Source organism: Alnus glutinosa, chromosome 8 (genome assembly GCF_958979055.1).
Source record: "Alnus glutinosa chromosome 8, dhAlnGlut1.1, whole genome shotgun sequence".
In the NCBI taxonomy this organism is placed as follows: domain Eukaryota; kingdom Viridiplantae; phylum Streptophyta; class Magnoliopsida; order Fagales; family Betulaceae; genus Alnus; species Alnus glutinosa.
Window position 1 is genome coordinate 4,237,465 of NC_084893.1, and position 23,418 is coordinate 4,260,882.

The window sequence follows — 23,418 nt, forward strand, 5'->3', positions numbered from 1 at the left end:
ACAAGGCACACAATGGCTAGCAATTCTTAACAAGGAAACTCAACTAACGGCAAATCATCCACACAAGGCAACCAACGGCTAGTTACACAAAAACATAAATTACAATCAATTGTTTAGTTTCCTTTGTATTATTTCCTTTTGTATATTGTCCAATACTTGTATAAATTCAAGCATCCAAAGATGAATAATCAAGCAATTCAATCCGGTCAATTTTTACCTTTCTATATCCATGACACATCACATCAAACGTCATACTCAACTCGTGTACTACCAAATCTATCACGAACATTAAAAACCATCCCAAAAGATAAGGTACATACACCTACACTTTTTTATTCTCTCAAATTCTTCTTACTTTCTCGAGTTCTATGCCCTTCTCACCATCACTATTGACTTAGGCATCAAAAATATCTCTCGCCAACACATTCAATAAGACTTAATTTTAGAGCTATCATATTGCAACTTCAATCCTCACTTAAACAAGTCAACAACAATAATCATTACTATTCATTTCAAATTGAAAGTAACTCGATCATAATAGATTCATTACCCTAAAAACATGAATGCTTATCATATTTACAGGTGCACACCAATATCACAAACAGTAAAAACAATTGATAAAAATGAATAAATAAATAAATAAAGGTGTAATATATAAAATTGCTTTTACAATAATTACTAAAAAAACAAAACTATACCTACGAGGAAAAAAAAATGTCATTGATATGCGATAGAATTCATCATTCTTCTGAGAATATTAAAAAAACAAGTCATAATGAGACTAGTAAATGGTATTGTTATGGTGTCCCAATCTCAACAATTTCACTTCACCCGAATTTAATTACAGTTAGTCAACTTTTTCTTTCGGGTCAATAGTCAACCTATCTTAGCCAGCGTGTCTAATTCATGCCACGTGTCCATTTTCCCAACCATCGCCCTCATCTCAAACCCGTACACAGAACTGGCATTGACCAGAGGTCAAACACGCGCAGATCAGACGGCTAAACCCTCGTTTCCTTCAAATCATCACTGATCATCAAGCAGTCTCGCCGACCCCTTTCTCACCCGGGCGCCAAAAAGCTCTTTATCCAAAAGAAAAAGAAAATCAAAAACCCAAAGAGCAAAAAGAAAGAGATATATATTACAAAAATCCTAGAAGAGCATTCTATTTTTCGCAGGCTTCGGGTCGATGAGCCAAGCATGGAGCTCCAGAACACAGTGAAAGAAGCCCTAAACGCACTGTACCATCACCCCGACGATGCGGTTCGACTGCAAGCCGATCGCTGGCTCCAAGATTTTCAGCGCACCCTCGACGCCTGGCAGGTACTCCACAATTCACTTTCTGCCTATCAGATTCAACAATTTCGGCTGGTATTGGAAGCTTGTGGACTCGGTTTGTGCGAAGAACTGTCTTTGATTAATCTGTGCGAGATTCGTGAGGTTTTCGCGATGAATTTGGTGCTGTTTTATTGTTTCACTGATCAAGTTGGATTCGAGATGTTCACAGGCGTATTTTCAATTTGTTTTTGAAAACCGATGCGTGTGTGTTTCGAATGTGTCTCATGTAGGGTTCATTTTTGAAATCTGAGTAGCGGTTCACAGCATTTTCTTCATTGGATTTTATATATTGCGTGTGTGTGGGGTTTATTTTTGTTGTATGTTAGGCAAGGAAACAGACGTATCCTCTTTTTGGGTACTGAGAAAATGTGGAGAAATGGACAAGTTTGAATTCTAGAATTTATATTGATAACTGCACGAAGTTCATGTTGTGCACTGGAATTCAATCATAATATGATTGGTTGATGAGAGAAAAAAATGGGGAAGGATAGTATACTAAAGCATTTGAAACTAAAAATATTTCAATCGTCTGAGACTAAAATGAATGAGAGAAATAGACAGTATAATTTAAAATTTCAATTCTGATTTTGTGCACCAACTAGATAATGTACTTGTCATTCGTCTACTGTAAGATTTCAGAAGTGGTTGTTATTGACTTTACGGTTCAGTCCTATATGTTCTGTACTTGTACACTAGGTGTTACTTAATTGTTAGGTGAAGAAGAATTTTAATTCTCAATTAACTATAAATCGTGTCGAAGAAATATGTTCTGTTCCGTATTTTTTAAATATTAAATCAGAATTGATATGTGTTTGTTTACATACTTTGGTGTAGGGCTACAAAAGAGCCAAGCTTTGCCTGCTTCGACTTGGGCTTGAGATTGAGGGCTTAGGCTCACTATCAAAGCCTGGTATGCTGGGCTTGGGCTAGGCTTGGCTTGATTTTCAGTGCTAATTAAATGTAGTTTAACTGTTAACTGAAGATAAAAGGTTTACAACTTAGACGGCATCATATCAATTATGACTTCTTTCATGCTTATGTTCAACTCATTATATATGTTAAACATGCTTGCTTATCAAAAAAATATGTTAAACATGCTTAAATCTTTAATTATTATGAAAATGCTTTTGACTTAATTTATTTATAGTAGTTAACTTTCTCCCCCTCTATCTCTCTAGCAAGATTCCTTTTTTTTTTTTTTTTGTAAGTAATAGAGATATCATTAAGAGCGTAATGCTCCTCCAGGTACACATGAAGTATACATTAGAAAACACCTTACTTGAGGGAGAAAAGAGAAACAAGGAAATCATGATAACTAATCCCCAAAAGAGAAATAGAAGCTATTGTCCAAAGATACAACTACTTAAGCTGCTCCAAAAGTCCTTTCACGGTCCTCAAAACTTCTATCATTTTTATTTCTCTCCATAGGATGGTGCCAATCTGCATTTTTTGGTGTGTTTGGAAGGAAAGAAATATTAGGTGCTTCGAGGATTTGGAGAGTTTCATGGAGGATATTTTAACTTTGTTTTTTCATACATTGTATCTTTGGACGGTTGCCTTTTTGTCACCACTGTCGATTAGCTTTGCAGATTTTCTTATTCGATTTTCTATTCATAGTTAGTTGTTTCATTTTGTATACTTCCAATGTACTTAAGGGTACCTTACGCTTTCAATAAGACTAAATTTACTTATATAAAAAAAAAAATCTCTCCATAGACACTACAAGAGGCAGAAATGCACAATTTGTCACACATCAGCACTTTGAGCACTCCCGGTAGTCCATCAACACGCATATAAGTCAACTACTCATCTAGGCATAACTCAAGACAACTCAAATCGACTGAAGAAAACATCTCATAAGGTACCAGGAACCTCACAATGGAAAGGGAGATGGTCCACAAACTCCCCGTTTCTTTTACACATATATCACCTATCAACCACAATGACATGCCGCTTTCTTAGATTATTCATGTTCAGGATCTTTCATAGGGTTGCGAACCAAGCAAAAAAGACCACCCTCAAAAGAGCTTTAGTCTGCGAAACACTATTCCAAGGGAAACGTAAGCCATCATTGCGAGCCAAGACATTGTAGAAGGATCTAACAACAAACACGCCTTTTTTGGAGGAGACCTACCAAAGATTGTCTTCACCTTCCCGTCTCGCTCTAGCTGAATACAACACCCTTAATAAAGAGGTAAAGACATCCACTTCTCAATCGTGAGCCGTTCTAGCAAAGCTTACATTTCACTGAGTGGAGCCACTTGAAAACTTCAAGCCACAACAAAAGCATCCTTTGCACACGCAATGCCGAATAAATCCAGAAATGCATCCTTGAGGGCCAACCCCCACACCACATATCATGATAGAAACTGACCTTGGAGCCATCTCCCACCTCAAATCTGGTATGGTTAGAGAACTTCCTCCAACTTCTCCTAATATTCTTCCATAAACCTTGGAGCTATCTTCCTGCTTTTTAATAGCACTCTTCATACTCAAAGTTCAGGTTGTGCAGTTCTTTGTTGGTGCTATTTGGTGACGGTTCCCTTTGTATTTGGATGCTATTACATGCTGCTCCACTCTAATTACACTTTGCCATATTGTTTTGTGACTTTTCTGCCAATTAAGCCATATATGTCATAATATGTTCTGTTTTAGACAAATTAACGTTTTGTTTTCCTATTTAGGTTGCTGATAATTTGCTTCATGATGCCACTAGCAATCTAGAAACCTTAATCTTTTGTTCTCAAACCCTTAGAAGCAAGGTAAACTTAAACACTTGTGAATCTTTCCATTGCTTTAGACTATGGATATGTGAAATGCTAAACAACGAAAACCTTGTGTGTTTGATCTAGGTACAACGAGATTTCGAAGAACTACCTTCTGAAGCTTTTCGCCCTTTACGGGATTCCTTAAATGTGAGTGAGTATCTGTTTTCTATCTGCTATTGCCTTCTGTTCTTGGCTTTATTTAGATTTAGTCTATGAAGAAATGGTCTTATTTCCTATATGTATTCAAGAAAGCATTGATATGCATGTAGGCATAATGCTTAAGAATTTCTTATCACATCAATGAGATATGATTGCACGGATGTTTTAAATGCAGACTTTACTGAAAAAATTTCACAAAGGGCCTCCTAAAGTTAGAACCCAGGTATTAATTGAATTTCCCTTCTCATGTACATTCATCCTGTAATGTTGGTATTATCTTCAATTGGCTTGCTCTGTAGATTAGCATTGCAGTGGCTGCCCTGGCTGTATATGTTCCTGCAGAAGATTGGGGAGATGGTGGTATTGTGAATTGGCTTAGAGATGAGATGGAATCTCATCCAGAATATATTCCAGGGTTCTTGGAGCTACTTACAGTTTTGCCCGAGGTACATATAAAATCATGCATGTTCAGAATTTATACTTGTGATCTATTCAGAATTTTTTAGGAAGAAGAAAGATGGAAATGTTGTGTACCTAAGGATTAAATGATGAGAATGCTCTCCATGGATGGATGTTATTGTGTAGAATGTGCTTCATTAGACAGTGGAGACAAATACTATTAATGTCATGATGTTATTGTTTGTAGAATTGTTCACATCACTATGTGGATGCAGCATGAATTTGTGTGTTTAACAGATAAGCTTGTCTTTAAACTAACTTTTTCCAAGAGTGTGAAGCACTGCAAGTGTAAACAAACGTAACAACCATTTATGTGTTGGAGAGACCATTTCCTAAAAGCAAATTACTTTAAGTAAAAGTTGTTTGTCTATGATTTGATATGTCACCTCCGAACAAAATCTTGAAAACTTTTAAACAACGAAGATATCTGAGAAGCAGGGTTGACATACACTGGTCAAGCACAATATTTAAGTTGGCTGTAAATAAGTGGTCATATCTTTATTGCTTGTTTAAAAGGTGATTATTGATGTATTTTATGCATCCATACTGGTTCAGATTTACCCATTAAAACCAAAGAAAAATTATGGTTTAAATTCGGGTTTCTTTGATGCTGATTACTCTTGAAAAGAGGATGGTATGGATATTTGCAACTGTATTTGTGAAAGGACATCGTGAGCCCCTTTCTAACACTGTTCTAGTTTTTTGCTCTACAATGCTCTGGTTTATGCTTCCATTCTGGTTCATATTTACCCATTAAAAAAAAGAAAAAATTATGGTTTAATTTGGGTTTCTGTGATGCTGATTACTCTTGACCAGTAGATTGTGTGGATATTTGGATCTGGCTTTGTGAAAAGACATCGTTGCTGGTTTCTAACACTGTTTTAGTCTTTTGATGCACAATACTCTGTCATCTTTAATTCTCTCAAATTTGAATTCTTATGTAAAAGAAAAATACAGGAAAGGCTTTATTTTGTAGCCTTATGCTGTCTTTTTAAATGGAGATTCATGTCTTATTTAAAACATGGGAATTTTTCATTTACTAGTATTTATTGAAAAGCTAATAATGCAAACACGCCTTTCTTTTTTTTATTTTGGGTAGATAGTCATAATATATAACTTAGTAGAAAGGTAGTAGCTTTGCTGCATTCATGGATTCTCTACCTGTTTTGTTCTTGCAATCAGGAAGTATATAACTACAAGATAGCAGCTCGTCCGGAAAGGCGTCGCCAATTTGAAAAAGAGCTCACCTCTCAAATGGAGGTTGCTTTAAGTATCTTGACTGCTTGTTTGAGTATTAATGAACTCAAGGAGCAGGTGGGAGCCTTTTTCCTTGTCAGAAACTTTTTAATTATTTATTCTGTTGATATTTGGGACATAACAGATGCCGGATTTTGATTTTTTACCAAGTGGCTTTGGATTTCAATGTAATTGATTGTCAGGTTCTTGAGGCATTTGCATCTTGGCTTCGACTGAAGCATGGGTATGCTTTTCCTCTTCTTTGAATCTTGTATATACTTATATTTAAGAGTATGTTAAAAACATTTTGTTTCCTATACAGAGATGGGAGTACTTTTTGCAAGTTATGTGGTCTGGTAAATATCGATCGGTGGCTCATACTCCTCAAATCTAAAGGAGGTTTTGGGCTGAATTATTTTGTTATTCTTTCATAATAACCGATGCATGGGTGGGTACAATTACATTATAAGATTATCCCAAGAGTTGTGGTTTGCAATTACTGGAGCTCTGTGGTGGTTTTACAAATTCAGATCTTCCGCCTGGGAAAGCATAGCTAATTTGACTGCATTTTCAGGAAAGTGTAGTGTTTAATAGACTGGAGTCTATTTAATGGTGTGGTAGACGAGAAAAGTTTCTTTCATGTCATACAAGTGCTTACCCTCAAACAACTTCAGACCGCTGCTCCATTGTAATTGATTTTGTAATTTTTGAAGTGGGGCCCAGTCCCCTTGAAGTTGATTGGAAGTTTCCTTATGCTTTGGGTCTTCTTATATTGGCTTTGTAAGAGGGCTTAATCATTACTCTACAAAGAGATGAGGTGGATTGGAGAGTTGGACTGTGGATTATTTATTATGTGATAGAATAAATAGTAGAGTTTGGGATTTTGCGGCTTTTAGTGATTGGAAATTGGATGGGGAATTGAGAAGTTGGGGCCTTGTCTTCAATATAAGTTCTTAATTTCTTGTTAGAGAATGTAAGGGTATTGTGTACTTGGGGGCGCCTTACGCTTTTAATGATATATCGATTACTTGTAAAAAAAAATGTAAGGGAATTGTGAGCGCTAAGGGTAGACTTGAGGAGACAGCTAAAGGAAATGGGTTGAAGGCAAGCATGGAATGATAATACATAAAAATTTCTTTTAGCCTTCTTGAAATAGTTGGGTCGAAGACTTTGTTGAGTTGAGTTACATGTGTTATACATATATTTATGCATGTATGTATATTGCACATTTGCATTTGTGCATCATGATTTTATGCATCATTTATCTTACTAGACTAAGAATGCCTCCACTTGGCAAATAGAGATGTCCTTAGTGTGCCATTCATATGCAGCCTGTAAATTTTCCTGAGCATGTAGATGACATGTCAAGTAATCTTGTGTTGGTTTCAGGATCCCTGGGTCTGTGCTTGCTGCTCACCCCTTGGTGCACACAGCTCTTTCAAGCTTGAATGCTGAGTTTATTTCAGAGGCATCTGTAAATGGTATTTTTTTTTTTTGTTATAAGCAAGCAAATTATCATTAAAAGCGCAAAGTGCAACTCAGATACACAAGAAGTATACAATAGAAATGCCTAATTAGGAGAAGAATTAGGCGTTGGGAAAAAGTTAATATTTCTGTGAACCGTATTTGAAAAGTTCCTTTATTGTTTTGTATTTAAAACTTAGCATAGTTTATCTCTTTAATATTGATTAGATTGTTGTTTTCATTATGTCCTTTATTTTTTGCAGTCATCTCCGAATTAATACATTACTCGGCGGCAGGAAGCTCTGATGGTGTTGCTGTACAGATGCCTTTGATTCAAGTAATTGTACCTCAAGTTATGAGTCTAAAGGCACATCTTAAAGATTCTTCAAAGGTATTGCATTTATGGGGTTGTAAATGTTTTCTTTTTCCATGCCTGTATAATAGGCTCCTAATAGCATGTATTGTAAGAACAATGGTATTGAGTCAGTAGCATCAAGTAAATAGTTTACCATTAAAGTGGTGGTTTTTGTTTTTAATCGAAAATTTATTAAAAGCGAAATGACACAATCTAAGTATATAGGAAGTATACAAGACAAACACCTAATCAGAAAAAGAAAAAAGATTAAGAAAATCATGATAGCTAGTAAAATGAAAACATTCATAGGCAGTTGTCCACTGGTATAGGGTTTTGAAGAAGAAGACCTTTAGATCTACCATCGTTCTCTCTCATTCTTTAAAGATACAATCATTTCTTTCTCTTTAGATATATCACATCAAGCAAGACATGATCATCTTTCACACTGCTACATTTTGAGAAGAACCACTTTGCCCTCTCCAACATGCAAAGAGATCCACTCCTCTTCGCAGCATGACCCACTTTAATACATAAAGGTCAAAAATAGGACTCCATAAGGCATACGCAATCTTGCAGTGGAGTATAAGGTGACCTAAAGATTTTCCACTCTTCTTGCACATGCAACACTAATCTACCACTATTAAATGTCATTTCCTTAAGTTGTCCATAGTGAGGATCTTCTCTAAAGTGGTCGACCAAGCAAAGAATGCGACGCTTGAGGGAACCTTATTCCACCAAATACTCAAAAGGAAATGGTCACTGTCTTGGGTGGTAAGGACATTATAGAACGATCGGACATCAAATAACCCTCTCTTGGAAGGGCCCTAACACAACTTGTTTTCACCACCCCATTTTAGTTCGATGGAGTACAAAATATCGAAGAACGTGGTGAAGAAATCCACCTCCAAGTTCTGCGCCGCTTTGATAAAGTTGACGTTCCACTGATGGGAGTCACTAGCAAGCTGCAAATGATCTACCACAAAAGCATATTTGAAGCGAGCTATATTGAAGCATCTTTGACAAACCTTATATACACATTAACTCTCTCTCTCTCTCTCTCTCTTCCCCCACCCCCCCCCCCCCCCCCCCCGCGCGCGCGCCCGTGCCAGCATGTGGGCGCACCCTAACATTTCTTAGTTTGTATGTTGGTTTCCCTGCATCTTTGTAAGCATAGCTTCCTTTTGGTCTTTGCAATGGGTATTCGAGTAGATTTTATGCGGAAGTCAAGTCTTTCGAGCTCATTTGTGAGGAGGGTGTATAAGTTGCTCGAGTTTATGAAATTAGGGGTCTTGTGCATTCTATTTCTCTAGGTTGTGTTAGCGTGAAATAGCTGTTGGAGCCCATGGAAGCTCTGCTTCTAGCAGAGGGCTTAAAGGAGTTCTATAGATCATCCAGGGTGGGTGCAAAGCTTATATTGCCCAGCGCTGCTCGAATTTTCATGGAAGATTTTCAGCTGTTGAGGAATATGGTGGTGGTGGTTTTGTGGTTGTACCGGAAGGTAAAGGTGATAGGGGTTGGTTAGGCCTTGCTCTCGAGTTGCGGAAGATTCTAGAGGTTTTCCAACTATCCTATGGTGTTGTTCATAAAGCCACTCGTTCTGGGGTGTCTCTAGGTGGGGAACCTCCGTCTAGCATGTTTGTGCACTCCTTGGCGTCGCGGCCGCGTGCTCCTGCCAAGGCTACTCTTAATCGGTCATACGCAAACGTGTTGGTTGGGCAAGGGCTAAGACTAGTTAATACCTTGTCTTGCAGCAATGGTTTCACTACACTCGAAGATACCTTACCACAAGATCATAATGACAACGACTGTGTAATCCCTAGGAAAAGGTACAGATCCTAGATCTTCCATCGGCTTAGGACATGGTGCAGACTTTTCATGTGATTTGAGGAGAGATGTGGACCTTAGTTGTGCACTTTGAGATTTAAGATGCCAACTGGATCGATTGAGAGGGTATGTGGACCGACTTATTGTGAGATGTGGACTCGGGTCGGGAGCTAGTTGGGTCGATTCGTAAAGATCATATTGGCTCGGTGAGCAAAGTTAGCCCAGAGTGGGCCACAACTGTTGTGTTGAAGCCTAGCCAATCAGGGGGGGTTGTTCCCGCTCATAAGCATTCAGTTGGGGCTAAAGGCCCAAAGCAATTAGGCCAAGTTGATGGTGCGTTTAATAGGGGCAAAGACCCAGTTGCCTCTCGAGTGAGATGTTGCCCAAATTTAAACCCACTCTTTAGTGGGTTAAGAAACTGCGATATGGGTCAAAGCTTTCTTTGGGTAAGGATTTGTGTATGGGTATGGGTCCTGTGGGTGAGAGCTTGAGTGCTGCTTAGCGTGATGGATCTTTGCTTGTCCCACTGCCTAGCCCCACCTTCCATGTGGAAGTTGATTGGAAGGGAAGAAAGAGCGTCGTGGGGGATTATAATCGTAGAGAATTCTCTAGCTAACAGACGGTGTCGTTGTCGAACACCCATAAGCAACTTTTCTCTCATCCTTCATACTCATATTTTGCCAATGAGGAGGATGTGATGTTTGTTTTCGGTGTTGGGCTTCCTGAAGTATGTGGTTTCGGCGTCACTCCTAACTCTGAAGGGTTGACTTGCGGCGTTCGGCAGGTTGGATGTAGTATTGGCGATGACGTGCCTTCTGAGCTTGTGGGTTGTGATAGTATGGTGGCTATTAACGCACATATGACTTATACTATATCTCACCTACTTTGTAATGATCAAGTCAATCTCATGATAGGCATCCGAATGATTAGGCATGAAAATATAAGTTTAGGAAGAGGAGTTCTAGTTGTATATCAAGAGTTAGAGTTATCTATCTAGGTTTGTATTAGAGTTAGAGTTAGAGTTATCTTGTAAACAATCTTATCATGTAATCTCTATATATCAATACAAGCTCACTTAGATGAGCAAGAGAGAATACTGATTCATAAACCTAATATTCCTGGGTTTCTATATGGTATCAGAGCTAAACATAGATTAACGTCTTTTTTTTTTTTTTTTTTTTTCCCCTTTCCTCTCCATCATTATGTCTCAATCTGGTTCTACTACATCTTCCAACACCTCATAACCACCCCACTCCATGAATTCTTCCTCTTCCAATATCATCTTCACTGTCCCCAATATGAACCACTCATTGAATATCAAGCTCTCCAACGGCAACTTCACGGGTTGGAGAACTCAAATTCTGGCTTACATCAGAGGCCAAGATGCGTATGGTTTTCTGGATGGCACCTCTCGACCTTCAGTCTAGACCATCCCCAATACCAGCACCGATGCTAGTGCTCCTGTCACCATGGCCAACCTAAAATTCCTTTCCTGGTGTCAACGGGACCAGATGATCCTCAACATGCTAATCTCCATGCTCATAGAGCTCCTCGTCGTTCATGTCGTAGGATGTGCTACTGCCCATGATCGCTGGACAACATTAGTCACCATGTATGCCTCTCAAGCACGATCTCGTGTTATGCAGATTCATTACCAACTTGCCACGTCCAAGCTAGAACTATTAGGTTTATGAATCAATATTCTCTCTACCTCATCTAAGTGAGCTTGTATTGATATATATAGAGATTACATGATAAGATTGTTTACAAGATAACTCTTAACTCTAACTTTAATTCTGATACAAACCTAGATAGATAACTCTAACTATATACAACCAGAACTCTTCTGCCTGAACTTATCTTCTCATGCGTTATCATTCAGATGCCTATCATGAGATTCACTAGACTCTTGACTTGATCATTACAAAGTGGCATAAATGAAAGTTGGTATACTAGAGAAGCCTATTGCTCCTAGACCGGGCCCTGCAGTAGGTGAAATGGTTTTGTGAGATGAGTGATATCGGTGTTGATCCCAGTTCTGGAGGGTTGTCATGCTGCGACCAGCAGGTTGGATGTAGCGTAGGCTCTGTCGTTGACTCTGAGCTTGTGGTAGTGGTAGGATGATGGCAAAAACAAAGGTTTATTGGAGCAGCATGTTGCTCCGAGTTTGGGACCTGTAACTATTGAGGTAGCTTCTGAGGGTTCAGACTGGGCTAGTATCGTCAAAGTGGGGAAGCGGGTTCCTCTCCTTAACCTATGCCTTATGCTGGCTTGGAATCCTATTTTGTGGCAGGTTTTGATGGGTTTTGTAAAGAAGGGCTTAGTACCCTTGAAATCATGTCCCTGCCTTGCCAAGATGTGGAATTTTTTAAGGGAGGATCCAATCTTTTGTAAGCCATTGAGTTATTGTCGCCTTGTTGTGAATGAGATACCCGATTGTTCAGGATCAATGACCTCAGATTGGGTTTTGTGGTGCTAGAGTGGTGTGTTATGTGTAAAAAGCATGGGGAATCCGTTGATCATCTTTTTCTTCATTGTGACGTGACTCGGATCGTTTGGAGTTCTTTTTGTAGATTGTTTGGGGTGGAGTGGGTTATGCCTAGTAGTGTTGTGGATTTATTGAGTGCTTGGGGCACTTTGCTGGGTCTTGGTCCTGTTCACCGTATGTGGAAGCAGGTTCTTCTATGTGTCTTGTGGGGCTTGTGGCGTGAGAGAAATTCTAGGCTTTTTGAGGATGTGGAGGTACAGGTTGGGGCTCTTTGTAGAAAGGTGCTTAATATGTTATATCTTTGGGTGTCGGCGCATAGCTTGGGTAGTATGCTGTGCGCTGATTTTTTACTTTCTTGTTCGTTTCAGTCCTCTTTTTAGGGGCTCCTTTGTATACTTCCTGTGTACTAGGGTTGCGCCTCTCTGCGCTTTTTAATGAATTCTTACTTATCAAAAAAAAAAAAAAAAAGACCTCAGATTGGGTTTTGTAGAAAGTAAAGGATTTTTGCCATATTGTGAGGCTATCGTGCAAGGGTTTTGAAGAGCAACTTATGGTCTTACTTACAACTATTGAACTGAGTCGTTCAAGAGTTCAACATCTAGTTCCAAACAAGGTAATAGAGGGAACATGGAACTAAAAAGATTATCACGTTTCATAAATTATGATTCCAAAGGTGGAAGTTCCAGCCAAGGCAGGGTTAAGGGGATGGATTTCTTTGGTTCTTTATGAAGCCTAAGTTGCTTTCTTGAAATGTGAGAGGGTTTTATGAGGGGGATAAGCGCCTAAGGGTTTGAAATCTGCTAAGAGAAATCTGATAAGCGGATGTTATTTGTCTTCAGGAAACTAAACTGGATCATATGTCTCGTAGCCTTGTGAGTAGTTTGTGGGGCTGCCAACTTGTGGATTGACGTTGTCTAGACTCTAGAGGGGGCTTCAGATGGGATTCTGCTTATATGGGATAGAAGGGTGGTGGAGAAAGCGGGGGAGTGTGAGGGGAGTTTACCGTGCTTGTTCTTTTAGGAATATTGAAGATCAATTTACTTGGGCTTTTGCCGGTGTTTGTGGTGGTTCTTTTATCATGAAGTATCATTCTATGGCCTTTTTGGTTGAGTAGCAATTCTGGATTGAAACATCACCACTAAACATACGCATTTGGCATCATGGTATTTACGGGAAATTTTGATATGTTTCACTTATTCGTTTATTTTTAGCTTCAGTATTCTCCTCCCAACTTGGATCATGACCTTGAAAGTGTACATTGATAAAGATATACTCTGGTAGCATTTGGTCGAGGGATTTTTCTAAATCTGAGAGAAATTTGGCATGGTTATCATGGAAGATATTGGAAATGATATTAGTGCATAATACTTGGTATCTTTAACTTGTCTGCTAAATGAAAATGATAACAGAGAACTAAATTATTTGTATTTTTCTATTCTCTTTTGCTTTTATGCTCCCCTCTGAGGATATGCATATTATTCAGCCTTTTTTTTTTTCAATTTTTTTTTTTTTGAAGTTTAAAACAATTATGTACATTCAGATTCTCAACAAAATGTTATTGAAATTTGGAAAAGTTAATGCATTGAGGGTAGTTATTATTTTTTCTTCTATCTTTGCTTTTAGGATGAAGAGGATGTGAAGGCCATTGCTCGATTATTTGCTGACATGGGTGATTCGTATGTTGAACTGATTGCTACTGGTATACATATATACAATTGATTGAAACCCTTCACTCGGAAACTTTTGGACGCTTTTTGCCTCTAATGGTGCAAAGTACTTTGGGGTTGCAAAAATGCTCCTGAGTTCATCAGTTATTCTTTATCTGATAAATCTCCTTTCTGGTTGATTATTTATTTTCTTCAGGTTCTGATGAATCAATGTTGATTGTAAATGCATTATTGGAAGTTGCTTCGCACCCAGAATATTATTTTGCTTCAATGACATTTAACTTTTGGCACAGTCTTCAGGTGATCTTGACCAAAAGGTAATCCCTCTGTATGTAGTCTTTTCCTGGATTGTGCTTAAAACAAAATATTGAATATTGCAATTGCAATCTGTCAGGGATTCTTATTTACCATTTGGTAATGAGGCGTCCATTGAAGCTGAGAGAAAGCGGAGGCAGGATGCTTTTGTTCCATCATATGAGTCACTTGTATCCCTGGTGAGTTTTTTCAATTCAGAATTCAAACATTGAAACTCTTGTAGCATATTGCAATTTGAAATCACTGTTTTCTTGGTATTTGTTCATTGAAAATTTGATCCGTCATTTCCTTTTATGGAGTTTGTTGACTATCTTAATCTAGGCAGTGGTTTCCTCTATATGGGTGGGGGATTTTGTGTATAGTACCATGTAGCAGAGATCTGCCTACTTCATTTTTATTTTAACATAACTTAACCAGAAAAATAATAGCATTGACTATGAACGCCACTGAATACTGACATGTGCTTTTACACCCAAAAATCTATATCATAGCCATGTTTATGTGATTATAATAACTATTGTTATCGCTCAGCTCTTCTATTCTTAGCATTTTGTCGGTTGTATTATTATCTTAATAATTTCAGAAAAAGTTAATCCTGATCTTCTTGTTTAGCCTGATAATATGTCTCATCTTTGGGGTGGAGAAGCACATGCATTTCTGTGGTTGTTGCTATTTGCAACTTCCTTCACTCTTACTTTTTCCAGGAAATGATTCCTTATGAACAATGGAATAATAATTTGAGGCATTTTTTCTCTCACAAGTTAAGTGAAGAAGAATTGACAAATGTCTCTCAACTGAACTTAGAACTGTGTTGAAGATACAACTATTGTGAGTGTTTTTTATTGCCTATAAGATTTTTAGAGAGCTACTGTTTTTCTTCACAGGTTAGCTTCCGAGTTCAATATCCCCAAGATTATCATGATCTCTCACATGAGGACCGCAAAGAATTTAAACAGACTAGATATGGTAATGATCAGCTTTATGGTATTGCGTTTGTTTATCATCCATTGACAGAAGTTCATATATTGCACTCAAGATTTTTGTATGTTATTCTGTTTGTGGTAGCACGCAAAAGGGCTACTTCTAGCTGCTTGTCTGCATTTCATTGTGAGAATCTTCCAGATAATGTAAACCAGAATCTTGTGTTTGCTGAACCAATGAATAGGTTTATACCATTAAGACAATTGTTGGAGAGATAATTGGCAGAGTATAGTCAGCGAACTAATCTTCTGTATTTTAGATCATGGCAGAATATCTGATTAAGTGCAAAAAGGTCCTAGTTGATTGGAGTTACATCTTGTGTCTCCTTATACTAAATAATTTGGTGGTTAACGATATAGATCTCTAGCTCTTCAATGGTATTGTGCTGATTTATATGGCTTTTTTTTTTAAAAAAAAAAATATATATTCTATCCATTTCCTTTATCAAAATAGAATCCTAGATGTTGGAGTAGTGGAGGGCACCATGGATTGGCAACCTGAAGCAATCCTAATCAAGAAGTGCGATCATTAAAATATATTATTTTATCAGATTTGCAGGATTGAACCTTCCATTGAGTAGTTGAATTTGTTTTCTTCATGTTGTTGTCTTTGGCTGATTATTTATCTCTTCTTGTATAATGCTAACTGAATCTGTGATGGTTGCTAGCTGTTGCGGATGTCTTGATCGATGGAGCATCAGTTTTAGGTGGTGACGCAACGCTGCGAATCCTTTACAAGAAGCTTGTTGAGGTGCGTATACTTTTGTTTGGTGCTGGAACATTATTCTTTTTTTGAAAAAAAACATATCAGAAGATCTTAATTTGTTCTTTTTAATCAAATATGGCTGTGATTTGTATTTTTCCTATTAGTTAAGTTTATTTTTCTTATATTTATCAAAAAAAAAAAGGAAGTTTATTTTTCTTTTTGCTGTTGCCCGGATGCTGAAAGCCTGAAATGCTATTACTTAAATATATATGATAAAACATTTTATAAATATGCAAAGGGGCTATTTCAAACTCATTTAGCACACACATTCTTGATATAAGGTGGAGGAAAAAGAAAAAGAAATTCAAAAATTTGCAAGCTTTGCACTTCATTTGGTCTATGAGAAGGTGAAGGAAAAAAGAAGTTTGTAAAAGTTTTGTTAATGTCATCTCGTTTCCTCAGTTTTCTCCCTAACAATGTGTGGATTTGTGGTTTGTTGGTCAAACTTTAAGAGTGTTTTCAGCATCCTGCATACTATACTTTTTGTTGTTTGAAGACCTTGTTGTAAGATTTTTTGCTACAGTACATTCACTACCTATTGTATTTAAGGCCGTAGCTGGCTGTGGAAATGGTGAAAATAGTGAATGGCGCCCAGTGGAGGCTGCGTTATTTTGCATTCGAGCTATATCAAATTACGTTTCAGTTGTTGAAGCCGAAGTAATGCCTCAGGTATAATTTCATTCAAATCCCTCTTGTATTCTTATTTACTCTTTAGATTGAGTGTTTGTTGGGAAGAAGATAGGGAGGAGGGAAAAGAGGGAAAGGATAAAGGTTTTCCATTGTTTGGTTGAGTGGAAATAAGGAGGGGCGCGGGGGGATGGCAGTTCTCCATCTGGGCCCACCAAACCTCATCTGCCCAAATATGGGCGGAAAATGGGATGGAGATTGGTGCATAGGGTAAGGAATGTAGTAAAAGTAGCATTTTTACCCCCCTGGTTGATCCTCGTTTTTTTTTTTGGATATTTTTTAAAAGGTTTGTTTTCGCCTTTTACCTAGACAAAATATTTATAGAAAAAGGGGGAAAAAGTGTCTGCTGAGAGCATGACTGGAAGGTATCAATATATTTGTAACAATGTGCAAATAAATTGAGATGTTTTAATGAAAAAAGTGGAATGATTAATTTTTTTTAAAAAATATTATCATGGATTTAACCAAAATGGAATGATTTTCCAAATAGAATATAAAAGAACAAATTAAGGAATAAGTGGAATCTAAAATGGGTTTTCCTACCTTGCATCCATCTTCTTTGTCAAACAAGGGAAAATGGTGACCTTTTTCTGTCCTTCCACTTCCATCTTTCCTACCAAACAACTATTATAGAAAATAGTAATCTCTTATTTCCTCTTAGTTTCCTATCCTTCTTGCCTTTTCCATCCTCCCTACCAAACTGTGCCTAACTATTTGCCTGTATCATACTAAATAAAGACTGTCCCCGCTGGTGAGAACATAACCTTAAATGTATGCTTTAGTATTTTCCTCCCGGAGTTTGTGTTCTTCAGGTGACCTGTGCTTATACTAACACACGTGGTGGAATTCATAAAAAATAATTAATTAATTGACGAATGCCTTCTTCGTATTTGGTTGTATTAATAGATAATATCTGTTAGTATAGTACTTGTAATTCTTAAGAGTATACATTTTTGTTTGGCGTGTTTGCTATGTGCAGGTTATGAGTTTGCTTCCCAAACTTCCTCGACAACCCCAACTACTTCAGACGGGTAATATTTTTATTATAGCTCATAGGCTGCTCTTCCTCCCTTTACCTTTCCCCCAACAAGGGTCATGGTTGTTACCATGGAGTGGAGATGGTGAATCATCTCTACCAAAGGTTGAAGAGGTTTTCAGTCTAAAAACCTTGCTTCAACTGGCTGCTCAAAGGGATGCTTTTTCTATGTGATATCTAAATTTTATCATTTATAATTGATGCTCATCATATGCTTATGGAAAATGCTTTCAGTGTGCTTATCAATCGGAGCGTATTCGAAATGGCTTGATTCTGCCTCAATTGGACTGTCCATACTGCCTTCGCTGATTGATATCCTCATGAGTGGCATGGGTACATCTGAAGATTCTGCAGCAGCTGCTGCATTGGCATTTAGACACATCTGTGATGGTAAGGAATATGTCTTGAAAAGTATAAAATTGACTTCCCATTAGAAGCAATTTATAAAAAGCTTGCTTTGGGTCCAATGATCTCACATAGGTAAATGAATGGCTTATTTTTCACCTAATGATGACAACTCATTGTTCTAGATGGTTTTATTTTTATTCAGCACATTCTTTTCTTTTCTTTTTCTTTTTGATTCAGCACATTCTAATCCCTATAGAAAACTTAGATTGCTTTGAGCTCCAGATCTTCAGGGCTGATCAATCTTAGCTGCTAGGATTTATTGGTGGGGCTGTCACAAGCACACCTGAAATTGGGAATACCAAGTGTGTAGGCTGAAATTGTTTTATTAAGTGGCTGTTGTTATTGCTTCTACCATATGAAGTCATTCAAAGCACTTACTGTGATTTTTTAACTGCCAAAGAAAAATTTATGCTAAGTTTAGTACTCTAAAGCTATTAAGCTAAATTATCTCCCCTTCGGTCTTGCTTGGTTTTTCCTTTATTTATTTATTACTCTCTTTCTCAATCGGTAATATACAACTCATGAACCAGTAACCTCCCCCTCCATCATTAATAATGGTGGGAGGGATGGGGTACATCTGTGATTTTTTATTTTGTTATTAACTTATTATTATATATGTTTCTTGTGGTTGACTTCCCTTTTTAATATACACCTCCGATATTTAGTTTTGGTAAGACACTAAACAGATTGTCTTTCTCACTGCACTACAGTGTTGCACATTAACATTTTGTTTCATATTCTCCGAGTATGGATTAAAATTATTCAATTTATTCGTATTAACTGCAGATTGTCGGAGAAAGCTTTGTGGATGTTTAGATGGTCTCTTCCACATATACCATAGGGCAGTTAACGGAGAGGGTAGTTTTAAAGTGTCTGCCGAGGACTCGTTGCATCTAGTTGAAGCCTTAAGGTAAGTTGCTTCTGTTGGAGATAATAACATTGCCTGGTGAAGCATGTTCTGTGATGAGCGGTTATTCTGAACTTTCTTAATATCTTTTTGCAGCATGGTCATTACAGAACTTCCACCTGACAATGCTAAGAGCGCACTGGAGGCATTATGCTTGCCAGTTGTTAGTCCTTTACAGGTTGGTTTTATTTCCAGTGGAATCGTTCATTTAAACTTGCTTTGTGGATGACACAACCAATTTTGTAATGTGAACAACCAGGAAGCAGTCAGTCAAGGTCCAGAGATGCTAAATAAGAAACCTGCTCGTGAGTTGACTGTTCATATTGACAGATTTGCGTACATCTTTAGGTGTGATCAAAATCCCTTTGTTATTTGCTTTGTTTCTCTTTATCTATTTATATGTCGTCAACATAATTCTGAAACCAATTACAGATATGTAAATCACCCTGAAGCAGTAGCAGATGCAATTCAAAGGCTTTGGCCAATCTTTAAAGCTATCTTTGATCTGTAAGTAACTGTAAATGTTTTTTAGGTAGGATAAGCTCCTATGTGAATGTACCTGGATTTTCCCATTCTTATCTGATTCATGTTTTAAATGATTTTGGATTAGTCGTGCTTGGGACATGCGAACAATGGAGTCCCTTTGCCGAGCTTGCAAATATGCTGTGAGTTTTCCAAACCATGTCATTTGCTATGTTTGCTTGATGAAGAAAACTTTAGGTTACACCGGTTAAATTAAGAATGTCAAATAATCATTTCCTAGTAAAATGGTGCTGAGAACCCAGTGGTTTGTTTAGTATTGTAGTACTTGATTGTCTGCTTTCAATCTCGATGCATATTACACCTTTGCTTAGGTTTGTTCTGATGCATGAACTGTGTAGACCACTCTCAACTTGACCCTTTTTTTTTATTGATGAATGACCACTTGCAACTTGACTTTGTGGTTATTTATTTCGAGTAACTGATGTTATAGACTGAAGTTCTTTTGCAAGTCATATGCTGCTCAGTAATCAACTGCATTGTGGACGTATTTGTTGAGTAACTTGTATTTGATCATCGTTAATCCTCCAACACTAAAAAATTTGATTTTTGAAGTCAAAGGAATCTATGGTGATGTAGGTTCTCTATAATGATGAGTTTAGCCTTATATTATTCCCGCCCTCTTAATGTGGAGTATTTAGAGAGAAATGAACCGTCGGCTCTTTGAGGATAGTGAGACCAATGTGCTACTTCTTAAATCCTCCTTCCTGAGATCTCTTCTGGATTGAGCCCTTACTCATGTTCCTAACTTCTCTTCAGGGAATTTGGTAGATATGATTTGTTTTCTAGATTGTAATAGCAGCTAATTCTTTGGTGCTCTTGATTTTCTTGTATACTCTTCGTGTACGAGGAATTTCCTTTTTCTTCAATAAAATTATTATTATTCATAAAAAAAAAAATGATGAGTTTATCCTTATAAGCATCGATTTATCCTGGTATCTCCTTTTAGACTATGGTTTCACTTTCTTCTTACCCTATATATTTATTGTCAGGGCAGTTTGTCAGAATTATGTGGTTAATCCAAATTGATTGTTATTCGTAGTATAATGTATGTTCTGAGACTAGAAAGATAAGAAATTTAACTTTTCTCAGGTAAGAACTTCTGGAAGGTTCATGGGAATCACAATTGGAGCTATGCTAGAAGAGATTCAAGGCCTATATAAACAGCATTACCAGCCATGCTTCCTATATCTCTCTAGTGAAGTTATAAAGGTATGGATTCCTTTTATAAAAATGAGATACTTTATTCTTCTTGTTATCAGATATGAGTGGGGAGTGCATCTTGGATTGCAGATATTTGGTTCAGACTCATCTTGTGCAAACTATTTGAAAATTTTGATTGAATCACTCTTTCTGAGTACAACACGGCTTCTCACAAATATTCAGGTATGGCTTCTAGAGCAGTTTATTGCTTTTCCCTTCTTGAGATCTGCCTTTAGATTTGTTGATACTTGATCCTATTTGAATCTTTTCTGCAGGAATTTACTGCCAGACCAGATATAGCAGATGATTGTTTTTTGTTGGCATCAAGGTGCATTCGCTATTGTCCACAGCTATTTATGCCATCTGAAGTATTTCAATCATTAGTAGATTGCTCTATGATTGGGATCACAGTACAGCATAGGTATGGCCTCTCTCTCTCTCTCCAAATTGTATCAGTGACTAACATTTATTTCATGGTTGTCTTACTTTTTCTTCCCTTCGCAGGGAGGCTTCCAATTCCATATTGACCTTCTTAACCGATATCTTTGATCTTGCGAACTCTAGCAAGGGAGAGCAATACTTACCTATTAGGGACTCTGTGATTATTCCTCGAGGCGCCACCATCACCAGAATTTTGATTGCCTCTTTGACAGGGGCTCTGCCTAGTTCTCGATTGGAATCGGTAGCTCATAGTTTTGTTGTCAAATTGTTGACCTTTTACAACATTTGCATGCACATGATTAGCCATATTCATTCACTTTTAAAGTTTTGAAAATTCATGGAGTCTCCTTTCCCCAGGTAACTTATACACTATTGGCATTAACTCGTGCATATGGGGCACGAGCAGTGGAGTGGGCTAAGGAGAGTGTTTCTCTAATTCCATTGACGGCTGTCACGGAAGTTGAGCGGTCCAGATTTTTGAAGGCATTGTCTGATGCAGCTTCTGGATTTGATATTGGTAGTCAGAATGTTCCAATTGAGGAGATTTCAGATGTTTGCCGTCGTAACCGAACCGTTCAGGAGATTGTTCAAGGAGCTCTGAGGCCACTTGAGTTGAATTTGATACCTGTATCATAGGAGATCGGAAAGTGACAAAAGGGCCATTTTGCTTAGGCCACCGGTAGTCATTAGTTAATTTGGCTGTGTATCATGTGTTACATTCTTTACTTTTTTCTTTTTTCTGTGTTTTAATTACCATTCTCCAATTTTAAAGGAGAGTCAATGCCCCCTCCTATTGGGTGGGAGAGGAGCGACTGTTGTCTCTATTGATGAGATGTGGGATCATTGAGTGGGGTCTCACTTGTCTTGGCTTTGTAATTCTTATTTCTTGGGGTTGGGGGGGTAAATTTACTTGGTGAAGAGTTGTAATTTACTGTAATGGGGGTGGGGGGGGGGGTGGGGGGGGGGGGGGGATAAAAAGAGAGAAGAAAAAGGGCATTCTTTAGGAGTGTTTCATCCTTCACAATGTTGGAAATCTCGATTCTATTGTTAATAGTTGTCTTTATTACCGTTTGTTCAAACAACTGCAGTGCATTATTTGTATTGACGTGCATAATTTACAGTACGAAATTGGTTTGATTATGTTGGGAACCCCTTATCCGAAAAAATGCTGGGAACAAAACAAATGTATTTGAAGTAAAAATCTCAAACCAAATTCCCCCACGTGCGTGTGCGTGTGCTTTGTGTACTGACTGTGCAGTCTGCATTTCAATTTCAAATGCCAGGATTGTTTTATTTTTGGGCGGTCTTATTTCTGTCGTTACCGATGATTATTGTCACATCTTTTTTTCTTCTCTCATTTTCGTCCATTTTCTGTCAAACCAAACACACCTCTCTAATCATAGACAAGGTTCAAGCATTATTAAGGAGCGTCTCGACAGGTGTATTGCTACTAACCAGTGGCTTCATTGGTTCCCTTCGTTCTCAATTACCTACTTATCGGCTCATACTTCTGACCCTAACCCTCTGCATCTGAATTCTTCCCTTCCCTTTCTTTCTCTCCCTCGACCGTTTCGTTTTGAGGAATTTTGGACTAGAGATCCATCTTGTGAGATTGTAGTTGGCGAAGCCTGTGCCTATCTTACCACGGGTTCTCCATCTTATTGCTTAACATAGAAGTTGAAATATACAAAGAAAGCAATCCGTCATTGGAATAAACATTATTTTGGTGATATTCGGACTAAACTTAATTCCACTTTGCAGCTTCTTGATGTTACTCAACGGGCTCCACCCTCGGACTCTAACTTGGCATTGGAATTACATCTTCAGTCTCAGTTGGATGAATATTTGCTTCAGGAGGAATCTCTTTGGAAGACTAAATCTCGGGAGTTATGGCTTACTTGTGTTGACCTCAATACTAAATTTTCCATACAAGCACTCTCATTCGGCGTAATCAGAATACCATTTTTCTGTTACAATCTCCTAATTCGGGTTGGCTCTCTGACCGACAAGATATTGGTGATTGTTTTGTCAATAATTTTAAAGACCTCTATACTTCTACTTGTCCTTCTCCTCATGAGGACCTTTTGGCACTTTTTGATAGTGCTATTTCTGTGGAGGATAATGTTAGGCTATGTGTTACTCCTACAGAACCAGAGATATTTGCTTCTCTCAACAGTCTGAGACTATCTAAAGCTCTGGGGCCCGATGGTTTTACTGCTCTGTTCTATGTGAAATACTGGGTTCATATTAGAGTGACTGTCTTACAGGCAGTTGGGCATTTTTTTCAGCACATTCAATTACTTTGTGAGCAGAATCACATGTTCATTGCTCTAATTCCTAAAAAATTGGGTGCTTCTTCGGTTCATCATTATCGTCC

The 23,418-nt window shown here is 37.8% G+C and overlaps 1 protein-coding gene across 1 annotated transcript; it reads left to right on the plus strand.

The window, feature by feature from the left end:
* The first annotated feature begins 1,025 nt into the window (after positions 1 to 1,025).
* LOC133875268 (transportin MOS14) lies at positions 1,026 to 21,897 on the plus strand. The gene is made up of 27 exons (XM_062313341.1): positions 1,026 to 1,323; positions 4,023 to 4,100; positions 4,191 to 4,253; positions 4,441 to 4,488; positions 4,565 to 4,711; positions 5,907 to 6,038; positions 6,164 to 6,204; positions 7,350 to 7,441; positions 7,688 to 7,815; positions 13,715 to 13,790; positions 13,955 to 14,075; positions 14,153 to 14,252; positions 14,958 to 15,039; positions 15,722 to 15,804; positions 16,369 to 16,488; positions 17,486 to 17,537; positions 17,777 to 17,932; positions 18,737 to 18,860; positions 18,954 to 19,035; positions 19,117 to 19,205; positions 19,290 to 19,364; positions 19,468 to 19,522; positions 20,490 to 20,609; positions 20,691 to 20,783; positions 20,876 to 21,021; positions 21,105 to 21,282; positions 21,399 to 21,897. Exons 1-27 carry the CDS (start codon positions 1,201 to 1,203, stop codon positions 21,675 to 21,677), a joined length of 2,883 nt encoding a protein of 960 aa, XP_062169325.1. The 5' UTR covers positions 1,026 to 1,200; the 3' UTR covers positions 21,678 to 21,897.
* The last annotated feature ends 1,521 nt before the right edge of the window (positions 21,898 to 23,418 follow it).